Source organism: Abramis brama (genome assembly GCF_963993115.1).
Source record: "Abramis brama genome assembly, chromosome: 3".
In the NCBI taxonomy this organism is placed as follows: Eukaryota; Metazoa; Chordata; class Actinopteri; order Cypriniformes; family Leuciscidae; genus Abramis; species Abramis brama.
In genome coordinates this window covers 60,010,843-60,031,316 of record NC_139965.1, presented here as the reverse complement: position 1 = coordinate 60,031,316, position 20,474 = coordinate 60,010,843, and the positions used below count along the sequence as shown (strand labels likewise).

Below are 20,474 nucleotides of genomic sequence, written 5' to 3'. Positions count from 1 at the left end.
AATGTTGCGAGCACGTAGACAGCGACGTTGCCATAGCAGAAATACAACGTGCCAGAGACGTTGCCACAACGTAAATGTGTTTGCTGGGTCCATGTCTCTCTACTCGTGCTGTTCACTTTTCATAATCAACATAGGCAGATGGAAAAAAATAACATAACATTAACTAAATGCGCTTTTTTAATGGCAGTAGGCTAGTTTAAAACAGTAGGGGAGAGGCGGGACGATTGAAACGCGGGACGGATGAAACACTGAGATTTTCTTGAAAACCACTCACGTCATGTACGTCAAATTTCGTCAGCACGTACAGCACGCAATGCCTAACATACCCGCGAAAACATTTCTTCTTTACGTCGTGTCGTTTTGGAGTTAAAGCCGCAAAGCTGTTTTTGAATGCGGTGAGTGAATTCTTTCGTGCGGTACTTTTTTTTGACTGACAAGTTGGATTTATTGTTTCATGTGCCATTGTAATGATAATACGGCAGGTGTATTAGTACTGCAACACACCCTTAAGTGGGAAATATCAGAGTTTTTTAGTTTAAGAGCAAAAGAGGTTTAAATGACAGGATGCGCTGTCGGGACGGTTGAAACAGTGTTTCAACCGTCCCGCCCGCGCGTCCTGCCCGTTAAACCTGGTCATAGCCTATACTGTTCATAGATTCATATACTGTTTCTAGACTTGTATTTCTTTTAATGCAAATTAATTTTCAATTACGCAACACATGCTATCTCTGTAATAATCATCAATTGTCCAATCTTCAATATTCAATAAATTTCATTTATCGTCGTCTGGTTGACCTCGTTTTCTTCATAATAGCAGGCTATTCAACTAGCAAACACCCAATATGACTCAAGGAAGAAATGTAAGAAAATTAATTGTAAACTGATTTGTCTGTCTTCGTCAAAATAGCCTGTTAGAAAGATTACAAAATGCGCACAGGCTTATCGCCTATTGTTTATTGGGCGACAGAACAAAAATGGTTAATATGAACCTTTAAATGAAAATAAATTACAGAATATGTTTGTAACAATATGTACATAAGTTACTTGTCAGGTGTTGTTCACAAAAAAAAGCATTAGATGAATAGTTGCCATTTAAACTGTCATGTTTCATCCGTCCCACCCCTGTGTTTCAACCGTCCCGCACAGGCGGGACGATTGAAACAAAGCACAACTCCCGTTCAAAGTCATATTTTACTTAAATCATTCTATATTTGTACCGAATAACACATGATACTAAGAGAACACATATGTGAGTTGTTAATCACAAAAAAATAAAAAATCTATCTGTAACCTTATCTTAGAAAACGACATTTATCTGAAAAGTGTTTCAACTGTCCCGGCTCTCCCCTACATTAGGCCTAGACTCTCTATTTGTAAAGATTGCTGCACATTCATTTAATTCTGAATTTTGCACACACAAGTTGAAAGGCATTTGTTCAAATCAAGTTCATGGATAATTGTGCGTGCATTTATTAATCATTATGATACTAAAATCATAACAAAGTAGGCTATGCTATGTACAAAAAATCAGATGAGCCCAGAATATGAACGCAACGTTTAATTACACGTTAAGAATTTTCCTTCCATATAGTAAACCATTATAAGAACGTTTAATTTAATTTAAAAACATCCACATGCCGAGAATCAAGAGCACCATCCCCTGTGTTGTGCGTTTGAAATGTGGCGCGTTTACGATGATGTCATGGCAGTAGAGGCGGCAACTATAACGATCAGTCCACCCAGTTTGAAGCGGTACTAACTGCAATGGAAAAGCAACCGAGCTAAAGCGAACCGAACCGTACCGCACCGAGTCGAGTCGTACCACGCAGTGGAAAAGCGAAGTGAGACGAACCGTTCCGCGCCGAGTCAAACCGTACCGTACCGAGCCGAACCGTGCCGTACCATGCAGTGGAAAAGCGCCATATGGTCGTTAACTGAAGCGTGAAGCGTCGCGTTGGGATTCGCGCAGCGCTCGGCTCGCGCTTCTGTGAACATAAATCCCGCTTGCTTTGATTGGACTCAAACATTTTGACATAGAAGAGCGGGTGTTTGAGTGCTGAAGCAGCTCAGATGAGAAGGACAGTTATCGTCGTGATGGGCGAATCATTGCAGCACCAAATTAGAGTTAATATTAGGCAATTATTTCATAACTTTCATTGTATACGCTCAACAAAATGTATATATTTGGTGCTGAAGGAGACGGAGCTGATCTCCGGCAGGGTGTGTTGTGGACCTGAGGAGGCCCTATTTAACCTCTGGTAGCCTAGTAGTGAATATTTTATGAGAAGTAGGATAATAATATTCATCTGCACAGTCATGCACAGCCAAAGCACAAGCAAAACAATTTAGCTTTTTAACCGCTAGAGAGCCAAACTTTACATAATGTAGGCTACCTTTAATACTCCGGACACACACCATTGAATCCTTTACGGGAAAAACAAAACAAAATACAAGTAGGACCAAGAATGTAAAGTTTTTCAGTGAATAAAGGTCACTTGCATTTCAGTCTGCTCCTCACACAGATTAGTTGAATGACTTCAAAGACTGTAGTACACTGCTGATGTACAGTATATTGCAGTAGTTGTGTGTTGACAGCAACCAGAGTGTGTCAGTCTTGTACTGACTGTAAAAATCCCAAGCCAAAAGCTCCACTTAGTGGACACACAGTTGAACATCCTGAGAGATTAAAGACACTGCTTACATAACACAACTCTCTACATCTTTCCGTAAACAGTAGCAGAGCTGATTATTATTTTTATTACCTGTTATTCCTGTTATCAAATTCCAGTCATTATAATAACATAAACATAATAGTCCTCAGCAAAGATATCATTGGATGAGATGTATGCTTAGGTGTAGTTGAATGTTGCAACTAAAAAATATGAATAAATAAATAAACATATGCATGCATACATAGATAATCAACTCAAAATATAAAGTTTTACCAAAACAATTACTGTATTAAAACACAATCAACCAAAAACAGCCATTAAATCAACTGGCATTAATACAATTACACTGTAACTCAGAAACGTGATTAATAAGCTATACATTTTAAAGATAGTGAGGTTACAAAATAAGAACTGCATGCACTATATAAAAATGTTTTGTCAGGTAACCCAAAATTAGCTGGTTTTATTGAAGTAAAAATAGTATTGAATATGACAGAATATACTTCATTAGGTTACACCAGCAAAAGGTCATTTGTACGTGTCAGATCAGGTAACAGTAGCAGAGAAGGGAAACCACTGCATTTGTAGGTCACCAGTTGCTTGTAGCAACCATTCTTGAAGTCAGATAATGCACTTTTAATAATTATCTGAAATTTCATCTCTCACCCTGTTTATACAATAATTATATTATCCCATGATAAGCAGCAACAGCCTTTATTCTGTCTTTTGGTTTGTTGGAAACTTCAGCTGCTGTGTCTCTTTCGGGTATTTCTTTTCAGAGTAGCACCAAAATCAAATTTCCTTCTTCAGAAACATGATACATATGGAGCCATAGAGTGAGAAATCCTGGACTGGACTCACACTGGATGATCAGGGTTCAACAGGGATTTATGAACTTGCACACTTCTGCCATCTTGCTGTTTGGGAGAGGTTTAGCATTTTCTTATGCTTGTCAAAGAAACTATCACTATTACTGTAGTAACTATATGTAAGTTACAGACATGAATTACATCGTAGCTCAGATTATGCAGCTTGTTGAGGAGATGGGTGTTATTACTTAGCAATCAGACTTTTGATTTTCATCTGGCAGATGATAAAACAGACACAAATACTATAATCCCTTAGAAAAGTGCACTTACTTTTAAAAAGAGTACTTATAATGGAAATAATATATACTTTAAAACAACTGATTTTTTTGTGTGTGTGTGTGTGCATTTTAAACGTATGTTATTTGCAAGTGAATGAAAATGTATCAGTTTGAATTTATATTAAATGCAATTAGTTGCTTTTTTTGACCCACTTAAGTAGTATTTTTTGTCTTCTGTTGTCTTTACATGTACTTACTTTAGGGTTAGGATAGGATTAGGATTTGGTTGAGTGTTAGTTACATGTAATTGTGCATAATTTATTGTTATTGCTATGGTAAGTACATGTAACATGTAACAAGGACACTGTTAAATAAAGTGTTACCAAAAACTGTATGTATTGCTCATTGTTAGTTCATGTTAATTAATACATGAACTAATGTTAACTAATGAACCTTATTGTAAATTGTTACCTCATTAATATATTATTTGCATGTAGTTAAAAAGTGCTACTTAAAAAGTACTTTTAAGTGCTAAAGTACTTAAAAATTAAGCACACTTCTTTTTCACAAGGGGACCCAATGTCCGAGGGACTGATAGACCGGTAAACAACAACCACCCAGAACAGCCTAACAATGCCCTATATGTCAATCATCAAGAACATCTTTGCCATCAGGAACACATTAATAACACCCAAGACAGAGCTTTACACAACCATATGTTTTCTTCACCAAGTGTGAATCATGTGAATAAATATGAGTTTTTTTAGTATTTCAGAAAGGACCAGGAAAGCAAGAACACAATGCTGAATGTAAGGTGACCCTGATGTCAAAGCACTTAATAAGGTTCTCCTGTTTCTCCCTGTTCATCTAATTACACGTAACCTGAGAGCTTCTGGTTTAAGAACAGGTAGAACATGACAAACAAACTTGATTACAGAAGAGTAAAGACGACATCTAAACACCAACTGTTCACCAAATCTCCCCTGATAGCAAGTTGCTGTTCATACGTAAAGGGTCGTCCCTCGTTCAGCTGTCCCAGCATGCTCAGCATCATCTGTCTACAGGAGATTACAGTTAAGCCCTGATATTCATTAATCTGTGGATCAAGAGATGCAGAGTCACAATCTACATATTTTCACTAAAGCAATAAATCATGTAAGCTCTTACATTATGGTTTCATGCATGTTTTAGATATTCTGCATCATGTTGTGCCTAAGAACGCCCCTTTTATTTATGGTATAAAAAAGACACTGTTCAATAACTTAAGTTATTAATAATAATTTTTCTGCAAAGTAATATTTCGGATTAAATTTTAGGATGTATTATGATGTAGTAATCCAGCAAGTGAGTTAGTATTTAAAGGCGCCATATTAAATGATTACACACATTTTTACGCATGTTTTTTTTTTACTATGTGTTGTGAAGCAAGAACGCGTTCGCGTGCGCGCGCACTGGTGTTTAATATGGGGAAAGCAGAGGGATAAACAACAGCGGGCCTTCGGAGGACAGCGGTGTTAGATAATCGGGTTTTATATATTTAATGTTTATGAAACAGGCAGATTATTCCTGTCCATCTGACCAGAGAGACACGCATGAAGAGCTCATGGCAACATTTAACTGCAGCAAACTTACTTCCAAGATGGGACGAGGAACTTCATCCTGTCGACTTTTTAAACTTGGATTATACACTTTCCTAGCTGATGATAACATATGTGAATAATATTGTGACAGATGATGAGTAAATCTTTTAGGATGACTGAACCCTTAACATTGTATTCAAAGCAGGTAAGTTTTTGTTTTTATAGCCTATCAAATGGTTTGCATTGACAGACAGATCAACATTGTGGTAAAAGTTATTTATTGCTGCAGTGAATGTGTTGATGAGACTGTATCTTAGTAAGTGCCATGCACATTGTAATAAAAGAAAAAGAAAAGAAAAAGAAGGATAATTAAAGAGATAGTTCACCCAAAACTGAAAATTCTGTCATCATTAATTCACCATCGCCTCGTTCCAAACCCGTAAGAATTTTTGAAACACAAATTAAGCTATTTTTTATGAAACCTGAGAGGTTTCTGTCCAGGTAACCAAAGCTGAAAATATCCAAAAAGGTTACAGCCTTAATGTATTGTAAAACTAATCTGTATAAATTGAGCGGTTTAATCCAAGTCTTGTGAAGATATATGTTTGATTTAAATGATGAATAAATATAATTTAGGCTTTTATTCACATATAAACACACATACACAGAGCACATCACACACTGTGAACAGCAGCAAGTGCGTGCACTAAAACCAACGAGGTTTGTTCTAGAATGTGAGTCATGAACGAGCTTCAGTTACCAAATGGCGTTTCCTCCGAGGAGGCAAGGGGAGGCATTACCTCCTAAAAAAAGAGAGAAAAAAGAATAGGATGAGAAAATAATCCATATTACAAAGGTAAAACAATGAAAATATTTTAAAATGTGGCATTAAAAAGTGTATAAATCGCTGTTTTTTTTCTAAAGTGACACCAACAGGTAAAGTTACAGCAGCAAGTTGTTGTTAAAGGTACCCTCTAAAGGGGGCGGTGGGTTTAGAGGGGGGTAATTGAGAATGAATGGGGGAGAGTCACGTGACAGGAGGCAATGCCTCCATCGCGCTGTGATTGGATGCGATAAATCCCGCCTATTGTTTTTCATGTGCTTCTGAGGCATAAATATCAAGACTCGGCCTTACATCACTGCTGCATCAAAATCAAACTTGAAATGGTCTGAAAATATGATGAATCTGGGGTTTTAAAAAATTAAAAATCAGCTTGTTGAAATTAAAGTTACATCTTTGTGTATGTGACCCGTGTTTACAAGCTTAATGACTACTGAAAATAAGTTGACTACTAAAAAGAACAGCTGAACATCAGATCACAAATAAAACATATTGTTTAAATTGTTACTGCCTTCAGTTATTATTTTGGAATAAAAACACTAATTTGATGAGATTTATACTTGGTTTTAATAAATAGAACAATACAAAAATATATACTTATTTATTTAAGCAGGAAAATGTTTAATTGGGACATAAATTTACATTTGATTTATTAAACCTGAAGACTTTGCCGCCTCATTTCAGAACACTGATGTGTATGAATGTGTGTCGATTAGAGTTTAGATGTAAATTAAAGCTGTTCATCATATAAAGCGATGGTATCTCTTCACAAGACTTGAAATAAATCACTTAAAGGATTCGTTTTAAGACACCCTTTATAACCTTTTTCGATCTTTTTAGTTTTGGTGACCTTTCAGTGAAGGGACAGAAACCTCTCAGATTTCATTAAAAATATCTTAATTTGTGTTCCGAACCAATTGTATGTGTTTGGAATGACATGATTGTGTGCAAATGATGACAGAATTAATTTTTGGGTGAACTATCCCTTTAAAATTCTAATTAATATAAGTTAGTTTAGACCTATTCACATCAACACGAATATTAATTTGTATTGAAACAATTCGTCCTGCATGTTGATATTGTTGATGCTAGTGTTGCAATAAAATAAAACTCTTTTTGTTTACAGTGCTCCAGTGCTTAAGCTACACATACTACTTTCAAAATCACTGCCATGCCCAAATGCCACCATGCCAATCATCAGCAATGCCAACCATGACTTCAGCAATCTCTCAGTCAGCACAGACGACAGCAGCCTTGACCTGTTTTTCACAGAAATCCCAGAGACGGAAACAGTCAAAGGTGTGTATTTCCAACGAGCCCAGCGACTCCACGGCATCTCGAGAGACGTGGATCACAGCAAACTAGCGCTCATCAACGTGGGAGGGGATCGCTACACATTTCCCTGGAGCACGCTGGACGAATTCCCGTTGTCTCGTTTGGGACAGCTTCGTCAGTGCAGGAGCCCGGATGAAATCGCCCAGCTCTGTGACGACTATGACGAGACTCGGCGAGAGTTTTTCTTCGACCGTAGCTCATTGGCCTTCAGGATCATCTTTAACTTCCTCGCTGCGGGGAAACTGAGGCTTCTTCGACAGGTGTGCGCCGTGTCACTATCTGATGAACTCACCTATTGGGGCATCGACCCGGTTCACATGGAGCGCTGTTGCCGACGCAAGATGTTGTCCTGTGTGGAAGAAGTGGGAGAGAAGAAGAAGAAGGAGGACGAGAGGAGGCAGAGGAGACTCGCTCTTCAGAGGCCTTTAGCTCGAGAGACGGGCTACGTCGGGCTCATGAACCGGTTGCAGGAGATAGTGGAAAACCCTCATTCTGGCTGGCCTGGGAAGATCTTTGCATGCTTCTCCATTGTCATGATTGCAGTGACCGTTATCAGCTTGTGTATCAGCACCATTCCTGATCACGATGACAGGGTTAGTGCATGACATCCCTCTTTTTATATCCATTGTGTTTTATCTATAGTAGTCAACATTTGAAGTGGATCAAAAAAGTTCATCAAAGTTGTCCTAAGACAAGAACGGGTATTGATTTATTTAAAATTGGGTTGAATTAATAATTCAATGACTCACTCATAAACACTTCAATTGTTTCATTACTGGATGAATCAGCATTTTTGAATGAATCTCTTGAATGAATGATTCAATGACCAATACATTTTTAACAGTCACTTGTCACCACCTACTGGTGTAACGATGTAATTGATAAAAACTTTTTTTTTTCTTATGTTACCTTTTTGTTACTAAATTGTTACTTTCAAAAGGTGATTTACTCAATTTTCAATCAGTGTTTATATCCGAACTAAACTTTTATCCCAGTTCTTCTGAGATCATTTGAATTACTGTAACACAGAAATAATGATATTGGTGGTGATACTTTGGTGATAAATAAGTGAATATTTAACTACTGTAATAGTAATTTCTCTCTAGAAGTAACATCAAAAGCGGAAAACATTGGTCAAAAACATACATTTACACACACACACACACTGACCACTGACCGCAACTTTCAGACTTTTTATCTTTATTTTCTTAGCTTAGCTGTCATAGAATGGAAAGCACAGCTCTTTTTTTTAATGTAACCTTAATATTATATTGTGTCATGTTTATCAAAATAAAAAAATATAGACCCACCGTATTGGTGTTTAAATACTATAGGTGTCACGATCACCAGTTAATCACCATCTTCACTACACGTCCCATCATCCTCTTCGGTTCCCACCTGCACACTATCAGCAATCACCTGATCACCTATCACCTGCACATCATCATTCACCATGGACACTAATGATCTTCACAGCTGTCTGTCATCGTCTTGTTGTTATCTGTGTATTTAGTTCCTGCTTGTCTTCAGTTCAGTGTCTGGGTCAGTTGGTGTCTCGTGGGTTCACCCTAACAGCTTCTATCGTGTTTCGGTGAGGAGTCAGGACCTTATACTGTATATGGTCAGGACTTGCGCAGTTATCACATTGGTGGATGGGCTGGGCTGGACTGGACGAGAGATGGCAGAAGGAAGTGACGGTTCAGGAAGTGAGTCAGGAGAGATGGATGTAGGTGGCGGGAGTTATGGAAATTGGAATACAGCAGGTAGGACAAATAAACGCAAAAAGAGCGTAAAATCAGATGGGTGTGATAGTGACGGGAGAGGAAATGTAACAGAAAGGAAGAGAGAGGATTTCAACATAATAGTAAAACTTGCGCAAGAGGGGGCTTCATTCGGCGATTGGAATCCAATACAGCTAACTAAATCCATAAGTAAAGAAATCGGGGAGGTAAGGAGTGCTAAAATATTGCGAGATGGATCATTAATAATTATATGTAAGGATGGAGAACAACAAGGAAAAGCAATTAAAATTAATAAAATAAATGGCAAGAAAGTGCATTGTTCTCTGATGAATGACAGAAAATGGGTCAGAGGAGTAATTACAGGGATTCCGGTAAATGTAACAGCAGAGGATATAAAAGGAAATGTAACAAATGCAAAAGTGAGTGAAGCCAGACGTCTTAAAGCAAACAGAAATGGGATTAGAAGTGATAGTCTTTCTGTACTAGTCACATTTGATGAGAAAAGACTCCCGGAAAAGATTCTTATTGGATATATGTGTTATGAAGTGAGGCCCTATGTTCCCCCACCTCTTAGATGTTTTAAATGTCAGAGGTTCGGACATGTAGCATCCGTGTGCAAGGGAAAGCAAACATGTGGGAGATGCGGTGGAAACCACGAGTATGGCAAATGTGCAGAGGGAACGAAGTTAAAATGCTGTAATTGTGGAGGAGAACATAGCTCAGCTTACCGTGGTTGCGAGGTTAGTAAAAGAGCGGAAGAGGTGCAGCGAATCAAGACTACTCAGGGAATAAGCTACGCAGAGGCAGCAAGGAAGGTTTCAGGAGACGCGCAGGTGATAAGGCAAAGAGACACTAGAAATCAAGACGTAGTGAAATGTGGAGGATGTAATAGGTTGAAGGAGGAAACTTTGATTGTGAACAAGAATGATTTTGTATTCTTTATGGCAGATGTAGTCAACTGTTCAGCACAGACAAAAAGCCGAAATGAGAGGATAAAGATTATTGTCAAATCAGCTGAGAAGTACCTTGATGTGAGAGGGCTGCTCTGGGAAACAGTTAAAGACATTCTTAATGAAGATAATCAGCCATCTCAGACAAGTGTTGGATCATCTTAATGGTGTTAATTCTACTCCAGTGGAATGCGAGAAGCTTAATTTCAAATGGCCAAGAGTTTAAAAAGTATATTGATAAGTTGGAAGAGAAACCTGATGTTATTTGTATACAGGAGACATGGTTAAAGTCACAGTTGGATTTTATTATAAAGGGATATATTGCTGTTAGGAGAGATAGAGAATCTGGCAGAGGGGGAGGTGTGGTGACATTCATACAAAATGGAATGAGTTATAAGGTAATACGTATAAGCACAGAGCATGAATCAATTACAGTTAAGGTATGGACTAATAGAGGTAATATTGACATAATCAATTATTATAATCCGTGTGGGGAATTAAGTCTAGAATCACTAGAGGAGGTTGTAGGGGTATTAGATGATAATGTGATATTGTGTGGGGATTTCAATTCACATAATTCACTTTGGGGTAGCAGTAGGACAGATTTAAATGGTTTAGTGGTTGAGGAATTTATAGATAATCACTGTTTGGTATGTATTAATAATGGGGAAGGAACACGATATAATAGTATGCAAAACACAGAGGCAGCGCTGGATTTAACACTGGTGTCTAGTGAAATAGCAGGTTTAAGCACATGGAATGTGATCAAATACACCACAATAGGAAGTGATCATTATCCTGTGGTAACGAAAATTGGCATAGAAGGTTATTATGAAAAGGGAAAGAAAATTCCTAGATGGAAATTGGGAGATGCTAACTGGGAAGTTTTCCAAAAGATTAGTGCTAATAGATTTTGTAAACTTAAGGAGGAGAATCTGACAGATGTAAATATAATTAATAGTAAAATAGTTAAGGAAATTATTCAGTCTGCTGAGGAAACTATTCCTAAGAGTAAAGGAACTAAACGGATTAAGAGTGTACCCTGGTGGAATGATAACTGTAGTAAAGCCATAAAGGCCAGGAATAAAGCATTTAGAGAGCTCAAGAAACTTCATTCTCAGGATGCATTGATCCAGTATAAAAGGGCCCAGGCATTAGTGAGGAAGACAATAAGAATACAAAAAAGAACCTTTTGGAGGAAATATTGTAACACTATTGGAAGGGAAGTACAGCTGTCAGATGTGTGGGGCATGATTAAAAGAATGGGGGGGATTAGAAGAAATTATGAAATACCAGTGTTGGATAATGGTAACAAATTGGCGGTCAATAATTTAGAAAAGGCAGAACTTCTTGCACAAACATTTGAAAGGGTTCATAGTTCATGTAATCTCACAGATGAGGCTAGGCAGTGTAGAGAGAGAATCATAATGGAGAATCCCAATATAACAGAGAAAAGGGAGATGACAGGAGAGCCGTTGGATCTACCGTTTAATATGTTTGAGTTAAGAAGAGCAATTATGGGTGCTCGTCAGACCACTCCAGGGAAAGATGGTGTATGCTATGGAATGCTGGGACACATGCCAGATAGTGCACTGGACATGGTGTTGGGTTTGTTTAATAAAGTTTGGGATATTGGCCAACTTCCGTTAGATTGGAAACAAGCAATAATAGTGCCCATTCTAAAACCTGGAAAAGATCAGTCAGATCCTTCTAGCTACAGACCAATTGCATTAACGTCACACTTATGCAAAATTATGGAAAAAATGGTCACAGAACGTTTAACGTATTATTTAGAGAGTAAAGCTCTTCTGTACCCATATCAAAGTGGGTTTCGTAGGGGTCGGAATACAATGGACTCAGTATTGTGCTTAGAATCAGACATCAGGAAAGCACAGACTAACAAAGAAATATTGATAGCTGTGTTTTTTGATGTTGAAAAAGCATATGATATGCTCTGGAAGGAAGGATTACTTATTAAGTTGAAGTCATTGGGTATTGGAGGTAGAACATATAATTGGGTTATGAACTTTTTGTTTGACAGGGAAATCCAAGTAAGAGTTGGCTCAGAATACTCCAGTGTATATAAGGTGGAGAATGGCACTCCGCAAGGTAGTGTGTGTAGCCCACTGCTATTCAACATAATGATAAATGATATCTTCTCTCAGCTTGAACAAAGCGTAGGGAAATCCTTGTACGCAGATGATGGGGCTCTGTGGGTAAGAGGCCGTAATGTATTGCATGTCAGTAAGAAAATGCAAGCTGCAATAGTTGATGTGGAAAAATGGGCAAACAAATGGGGATTCAAATTGTCTGTAGAAAAAACAAAGGTGATTTGCTTTTCAAGGAGGCATAAAGTCACGCCGATTTCCATGAAGTTGTATGAACAACCACTTGAGCTAGTTAAGACAGTTAGATTTCTTGGAGTTTGGTTCGATGAGAAGCTCACATGGAATACTCATTTAGACAAAGTCAAAAATAAATGTAAAAAGGTCATAAATATACTTCGCTGTTTGTCAGGACAAGAGTGGGGAGCAAGTAGAGTAGCCCTACAAAATATATACTGGGCATTAATGAGGTCGGTTTTTGACTATGGATGTATTGCGTACATGTCAGCAGCAGAATCAAATCTTAAGAAGTTGGATGTAATACAAGCTCAGGCTTTGAGAATTTGTAGTGGATCTTTTAAAACTTCTCCTGTATCAGCAATGCAGGTTGAAATGGGAGAAATGCCGTTAGGAATCAGGCGAGTAAAATTAATGATGGCATATTGGGTAAATATCCAGGGGCATTGTGAGTCTCATCCTGCCAAGAGTCTTTTAATAGATTGCTGGGAACACAATAAGACAAATTTCATAAGTTTTGGGTGGATTGGTGATGCAAAGGCAGAAGTCATAGGATTAAGACAATTAGATTACAGCTCTACAGTGATACAGTCTTCAATTCCTCCCTGGTTATTCTCAACACCACGTGTAGACCTAGACATACAGCAGGAATTGAAGGATATGTCAAAGAAACTTCCTGAAAGCAGAATAGTACAGAATTATTTTGATTTGCATTTTGCAAATTCCATGTTTATATTCACAGATGGTTCCAAAGATCCTGATACAGGGCGTGCAGGTGCAGCAGTTTACATCCCAGCAAGTGAGTCATATATTAAGAAAAGAATATCGGATCATGTGTCAGTATATACCACAGAATTGATTGCAATATTATTGGCCCTGCAGTGGATAGAAGAGAGGGAAACAAATAATACTGTTATTGCATCTGATAGTTTGTCTGCACTTATGAGTATTAAATCTGGTAAATCATTATTTAGATCCAATATCATCAATGACATATTCCTTATGTTATACAGGATGGAGCTAAAGGGTCTATCCACATGCTTTCTTTGGGTTCCTGCTCATGTCGGTGTGGAGGGGAATGAGAAGGTGGATATGCTGGCCAAAGGATCACTCAAAACTAAACATGTAGACTTAAAAACCCCATTAAATAAAGAAGAAGCCAAATCAATTATCAGGAAGTATGCACAGTCTGTTTGGCAGGGGTATTGGGATAACAGTGAAACTGGAAGGCATTTATATAATGTACAGAGACAGGTTGGTGCTGGGAGGATGGTGGGCTGGAATTGGAGGGAAGAAAGTTTAATAACTCGTTTGAGAATAGGTCATACAGGTCTAAACCTTTCATTGTATAAAATAGGTAAGCACCCAACTGGGAAATGTACATATTGTAATCAACCAGAAACAGTGGAACATGTTCTTCTTCAGTGTAGGAAATACAATATTAATAGGGAGCACCTCTTTCAGTCACTACGGAAGGCAAAACATCATGACGTCTCATTGTCAGGTCTCTTGGGGAAAACAGCAGGTCAGATATACTGTTATATAATTAGGTTTCTTAAAGAAACTGAATTAATTAAAAGAATCTGAGTCTAATAAGGACTCAATATTTTATTTTATTTATTTATTTATTTATTTTTTTTCTGCTTAATCTCTCGTTCCACACTCCAGTCCAGTTGGTGGCGGTAATGCACCGTTAAATGGTTTGCCAACCGCCATTAAACACAAGAAGAAGAAGAAGAAGAAGAAGAAGTTCAGTGTCTGGTATTGTTTGTGCTTAGCACACTGTTTCGTGTTGTTGGTGGGTTTTTTTTTTTTTTTTTGTAAGTTCTTGTTTAATAAACCTTGATATCATCTTTGTCTTCAGTGAATTTCGAGTGTTACAGAATACCGGACCAAAAAAGAGAAAACAGAATGGGCGTTTTCCTCACCCCTTCTGATTCCGTCGCTCGACTGGTGACCTGCTTCCAGGAGGGCCGCCAGATCGAGGAATATGTTGCAGAGTTCCTGGAGCTTTCTCATGGGGCAAGCTGGGCAGATGACACCCTAAAAACTGTCTTCTGGCACGGACTGGATGATCATCTACACCAGCAAGCTCCAGCATCAGTGATCCTGGGTACATTTGAACTATACCTGGATCATGTGCTGTGGTTGAGTGGTTCAGCCTTCACTGTTGGTGAGGCTGACTCTGACATCACCGCTCATCCACCGTCATCAGCCTTCATCACCACACGTCCCGCCGAGACCACCCGTCCGGAGCTCCTTCACGTCATGCCTGACCAGCCTGAGCCTGTTCTTCATGTCATACCCGCCACACTTGAGACCTCGTCTCCGGCCAAGATAGCCGCCTTACCACCTGAGCACTCGGCGAAGATGGCCACCGCCTCACCGCTTGAGCCCTCAGCTAAGATGGTCGCCGCCATGCCTGCCGAGCCAGAGACCGTTCACGTCAGTCCTGCCGAGCCAGAGACCGTTCACGTCAGTCCTGCCGAGCCTGAGTCTTCTGTTCTCGAGCCTGAGTCTGTCTCCAAACCTTAGTCTGTCCCCAAGCCAGAATCGTTGTCTGAATTCCAACCCAGCCTCCCTCTCCCACCTCGTCCCATCTGCCTCCTCTCAACCCTTCTTCCACCACTATCTCTCAGCTCCTCTAACCACCTTTGGGGAGGTGGAGTCGCCATAGGTCTGCCAGCCTACAGCTCCACCCTGGTCGGTGGATCCCCGGTCTCCACCTTCGACTTTCGTAACCAGGACTCCGCCTCAGCCTGACGGTCCATTAGCGTCTCCTTGGCTCCTACCTCCCTCAGCTCCACCGTGGCCTATCAGGTCATCAGTTACCGCCAGGCTCCCTCGTCCCCCCGGATCCCCCTTGGTCGCTCGTCGACCTAATCTCTCCTCTGGACTGCACTCCTCTGGCTACGCCTCGTCCCTGCTCCATTGGACTCCTCACTCCCTTCTGTTCCTCCCTGGTCCTCACTCCCTCTGTCTCCACCGTACACCTCAGTCGCCAGAGCCAGCGGCGTCGCCATGTCCCGCCGGATCCTCAGCGTCGCCTGGGCTCGTCGGCTATCCAGCTCCACCCTGGTTTCCTCTCCCACCTGCTCCACCCCGTCAGTCGGCCCCCTGGAGTCATCAGCCCTGCCTCCACCATGGCTCCTCCCTCCGTCGTCTCCACCCTGGTCGCCTGCACAGCCTGCTCCACCCTGGCCACATGCACCGTCTGCTCCGCCCTGTTCCCTCCTGCCTTCTGTCTGCCCTTCACTTGCTCTTAGTCCTCCTCCTGAGCCCCCTTCCTCCGCAGTTGATCTATCTTCAGCGCAAGGACGCGCCTATCGGGAGGGGGGAGTACTGTCATGGTCACCAGTTAATCACTGTCTTCACTACATGTCCCATCATCCTCTTCGGTTCCCACCTGCCTATCATCAATCACCATGGACACTAATGATCTTCACAGCTGTCTGTCATTGTCTTGTTATCATCTGTGTATTTAGTTCCTGCTTGTCTTCAGTTCAGTGTCCGGTATTGTTTGTGCTTGGCACACTGTTTCGTGTTGTTGGCTCTTTTTGTAAGTTCTTGTTTAATAAACCTTGATATTATCTTCATCTTCAGTGAATTTTGAGCGTTACAATAGGCTTATGTTTAACTTTATTACTGTCACTATATTAAGCAGTATTGAATTAAAAATGTTTCTGTTGTTTCATGATAACATCTGAAATGGTTGTGTATTTGACTAATATTGCATCTAATCCACTTCATCTGTGATAAAGTACGCAAACAGCATAAAAGCTGAAAATGTCCGACTGAACGTCTCCGTTTGTAACTACTCCCCGATTACAGGTGGCAAGTCTCGCCAATCGGTTAACATCCAGCCAAAGTCAAACACATCTTTTATCTCCGTACCTTCACCTGCTTTTAAACACTTTTGCTTCTGTATCTGAAAACATTTGGTTTTGCATAATGCTGTATCGTCTCCACAATTGTAGGTGTTGGTAAAAATGCATATTGGTAAGCGCAACATAATCAGTGCAGTCTTTCATTACATGTTTCCTTTAATAAAGTACATTGTTACAATTTCGTCACACATTTTGTAGACCATGCAGTCTGCTTTAGTAATATGTTAAAATTGAATTGATTTCTGCTTATTGTTCCTTTCTAGGGCGAATGCTCAGAAAAGTGTCGCAACATATTCATCGTGGAAACGGTGTGCGTGGCCTGGTTCTCCATGGAGTTTCTGTTGCGTTTGCTTCATGCTCAACGCAAACTGCAGTTTGTTCGAAACCCACTGAATATCATAGATGTCATTGCCATCCTACCATACTACATCTCTCTGGTTGTGGATAGCGAAGACGATTCTGAAGAAGCCGAGCTTCATGGTAGCGCTGGTGCAAGTCGTGGATATTTAGATAAGCTGGGTTTGATTCTGCGGGTCATGCGTGCCCTGCGGATCCTGTATGTGATGCGACTGGCTCGACACTCGCTGGGTCTTCAAACGCTGGGAATTACGATGCAGCGAAGCATTCGAGAGTTTGGACTCCTACTTCTCTTCCTCTGCGTAGCTGTGGCTTTATTCTCACCTCTCGTTCACTTGGCAGAGAAGGAATTCACTAAGGGAAAAACCACCGGCCCTCACAGCTTTAGCAGTATTCCTTCTTCCTATTGGTGGGCTATTATATCAATGACGACAGTCGGTTATGGTGACATGGTCCCATACAGTATACCTGGCCAGGTTGTGGCCTTTAGCAGCATATTGAGTGGTATTCTCATAATGGCTTTTCCAGCTACATCTATCTTCCATGTGTTTTCTCGTTCATATCATGAGCTGAAACGTGAACGTGAAATGATTTGTAAAGAAGAGCGAGTGGCCATCCTGGATGCCAGTGCTAAAGAAGACGCCCAGAGATTGTTGGAAAGACGCTCTTTTATTTCGGCCAATGAGCAATGACAATGCAATGACATCTGATCCATTGGTGCTCTGATCTCTGTAAATATTCTTATTTTCTTCATGTGATTCTAACCCCCGGTTTCACAGACGAGGCTTAAAGGATTATTTGATTTCAGAATTAAAATTTCCTGATAATTTACTCACCCCCACATCATCCAAGATGTTCATGTCTTTCTTTCTTCAGTTGAAAAGAAATGAAGGTTTTTGAGGAAAACATTCCAGGATATTTCTCCATATAGTGGACTTCAATGGGGCCCAACGGTTTGAAGACGAGCATTTGTGGTTAAAAAGTATATAAATGTTTATTTTTTTTAGAAAATGAGCGATGGTTTGTCTAGATAAGACTCTTATTCCTCGGCCGGGATCGTGTCGAGCCTTTGAAGCTGCACTGAAACTGACATTTGGACCTTCAACCCGTTGGACCCCACTGAAGTCACTATATGGAGAAAAATACTGGAATGTTTTCCTCAGAAACCTTCATTTCTTTTCGACTGAAGAAAGAAAGACATGAACATCTTGGATGACAAGGGGGTGAGCAAATTATCAGGAAATTTTAATTCTGAAGTGAACTAATCCTTTAAGACTAGTTCCAGACTAAAAAGCATGTTTGAGCTGTTTTAACGGAAAGCAACTTGCACTGGCATATCTTTAAAGGGAACTATGCAAAATTCAGTGTGTGTTCACAGCCACCCTATAATGGTAAAAACCCACCCACTCCTTTTTTTAATCCCCATAAATCATAAGCAGTGTCTCAGAACAAGTAATTTGCAGATTGTAGCTTTTGTAACATCACATTGCACAGGCCACGACTGCTGATGGGCTCCGTTCTATTAGCTTAGACTCCGCCTTGAATGAGCTGTACACAGTCCGCCATGTTTATCTCCTCGCCGGAGCATTTAACAGCAGCATTCAAGTAAAATAATTAAACTAAAGTTATTCAATCATGAGCAGTGATTTATTTTCAGTTTTTCTTTAAACAGCATATATAGCAATAGGTACTGTATATTACGCTGCTTTCACTTTAATACTCAATTTAATATACACATGCGATTTCTATACTTGCTGTTTACGTTCACAGACATAACCAACTGTGTTTACGTGAACTTTGTGTGTTTTTGATATATTAAAAATAAGACGTGAAAGAGAACTTTCATCTGACATCCAGCTTTCTGTGCGCGTGCTTCGATGTGTGTGCTCAGAAAACCATGTATCAGAAGTTTAGACTGATATGGCTTTAAAACACATGCAGACAATAAACTTTCATGATGATGAAGAATTGCAATGTCACATGAGCGTGACCACGATAGAGATGATAATAAAAACCAAACAGATGTTTTGTTAGTTTTTGGCAGAGTATTGGAGGCACGAGCTGTAAAGGCTCCGCCCTCTTCTGGAAAGAGGGGCGGGGAGCAGCAGCTCATTTGCATTTAAAGATACATGCACAAAAACAGCATGTTTTTCTTATCACTCAAAAATTTACAACATGGAATAATAAATGATATGTGAGGTATTTTGAGCTGAAACTTCACAGACACATTCTGGGGACACCTGAGACTTATATTACATCTTGTAAAAAGGGGCATAATAGGTCCCCTTTAAAATATGTCAAAGCCATTGTTTGTCTGAAGATGCACACCAGTAATGTTTTTTTTTCTAAGGCATGTGTATAAAAGATTCTTAAATATCCTAATTTAACAAAGGCCTAATCCTGGCTTAATCTAAGCCCTGTTTGTGAAACCAAGTCTAAATCTGTTGGAATGCGATTTCTGTAATAAATCAATAAAAGAAGTATCTGTATTATTAAAATTGAATTGGTTCTTTCACAATATACTGAAGTTTTTGCATATTGATGTGTTCCTTTGTCCTTAAACACAGAAATGTGAATGAAAGTATATGTATATTTGTGTGTGTGTTTTTAATACATTTATATTGTGATTCAAATAATTAATTTAGGCCACAAGTTACAGCCTTTTAGTTTCCTTCAACCTGTTGGTATTTATGGTTGGTTGTTTGTAGGGGTCGACCGATATATCGCTAAGACCGATATATTGCCAAGACCGATATATCGGCCAATAATTGGCATTTTTTAAATATCGGATGTGTTGGAAGCAGGACTTATTGATATTTGTGGTTGGTTATTTGCACAATTATTAATCCATATTGCAGAAATCGCAGTCAGAATCAGATTATACAAATAATTAGTACCTATTATTTGAGATCTTTCTTTGACACAAAAGAAAAAACGAATACATTAAATAAATTAACATTTTTAAGCATACTTAATGTACCTGGTACAATAAATAAAAAATATTGTATGTAGTAGTAAACCAAACTTCTTATGTTTTTTAAATTCTGCTTGATGTTTCTAATGTCATAAGAGTCGCTCAAAAACAGACATACACGTTAGACTAAAGCGACATACATTAAATGCACAATTAAAAGAAAAGCATGTTGCCTTAGACTTACGTGTATGTTTTTTATCATGTGGCATAACAAAGCCAACAAACTGGGCTAGAGCTTTTTCAAAATGTCTTACCCTCTTTGATCAAATCTGTCTAATCTTATTTCCTGTATATCCCTGTTATTTATGTATGTTAGTGTACAGAGATGGGCATGTATACGCTTTTAAAATAAAATAACAAAACACCTCAGTTTATCTTTCCATTTTCCAATCCCAATGCTGTCTACCCCCCGCCACCCCCCCACCCCCGCCCCCCCAAAAAAATCCCCCCCCAAAAATCCCCAAAAGTCTACATTTGCCTAAGTGTAAATATATCAAAATAAAATACAAAATACTATGTGAAATAGTAAAAATCTGTATTTTATATCTTAAAAATACACAAAATACATATAAATTTAGCCACTTAATGATGTACAGTGTAGCCTATCCCTATTAGACTGAAATCAGACTGAAACTGTTTTGAAAGTCTTTTCAGTGTTATCTGAACTCGATGGACCTAGACAAGTGGTTCATTCATAAATGCGTAAG

At 39.3% G+C, this 20,474-nt stretch overlaps 1 protein-coding gene and 1 long non-coding RNA gene across 3 annotated transcripts; both read left to right on the top strand.

The window, feature by feature from the left end:
* The first annotated feature begins 5,305 nt into the window (after window positions 1-5,305).
* On the top strand, window positions 5,306-20,136 carry kcng4b (potassium voltage-gated channel, subfamily G, member 4b). The gene is made up of 3 exons (XM_084108604.1): window positions 5,306-5,544; window positions 7,307-8,108; window positions 16,700-20,136. The coding sequence occupies exons 2-3, from the start codon at window positions 7,368-7,370 to the stop codon at window positions 17,483-17,485; spliced, it is 1,527 nt and encodes a 508-aa protein (XP_083964730.1). The 5' UTR covers window positions 5,306-5,544; window positions 7,307-7,367; the 3' UTR covers window positions 17,486-20,136.
* On the top strand, window positions 9,071-14,299 carry LOC311079316. Of its 2 annotated transcripts, XR_014605386.1 has the most exons (4): window positions 9,071-9,278; window positions 13,292-13,348; window positions 13,563-14,074; window positions 14,218-14,299. It is a non-coding gene; the product is annotated as an uncharacterized lncRNA (long non-coding RNA). The 2 variants fall into 2 exon arrangements; XR_014605387.1 differs by lacking the exon at window positions 14,218-14,299 and having other exon boundaries at window positions 13,563-14,211.
* Window positions 20,137-20,474: the final 338 nt, after the last annotated feature.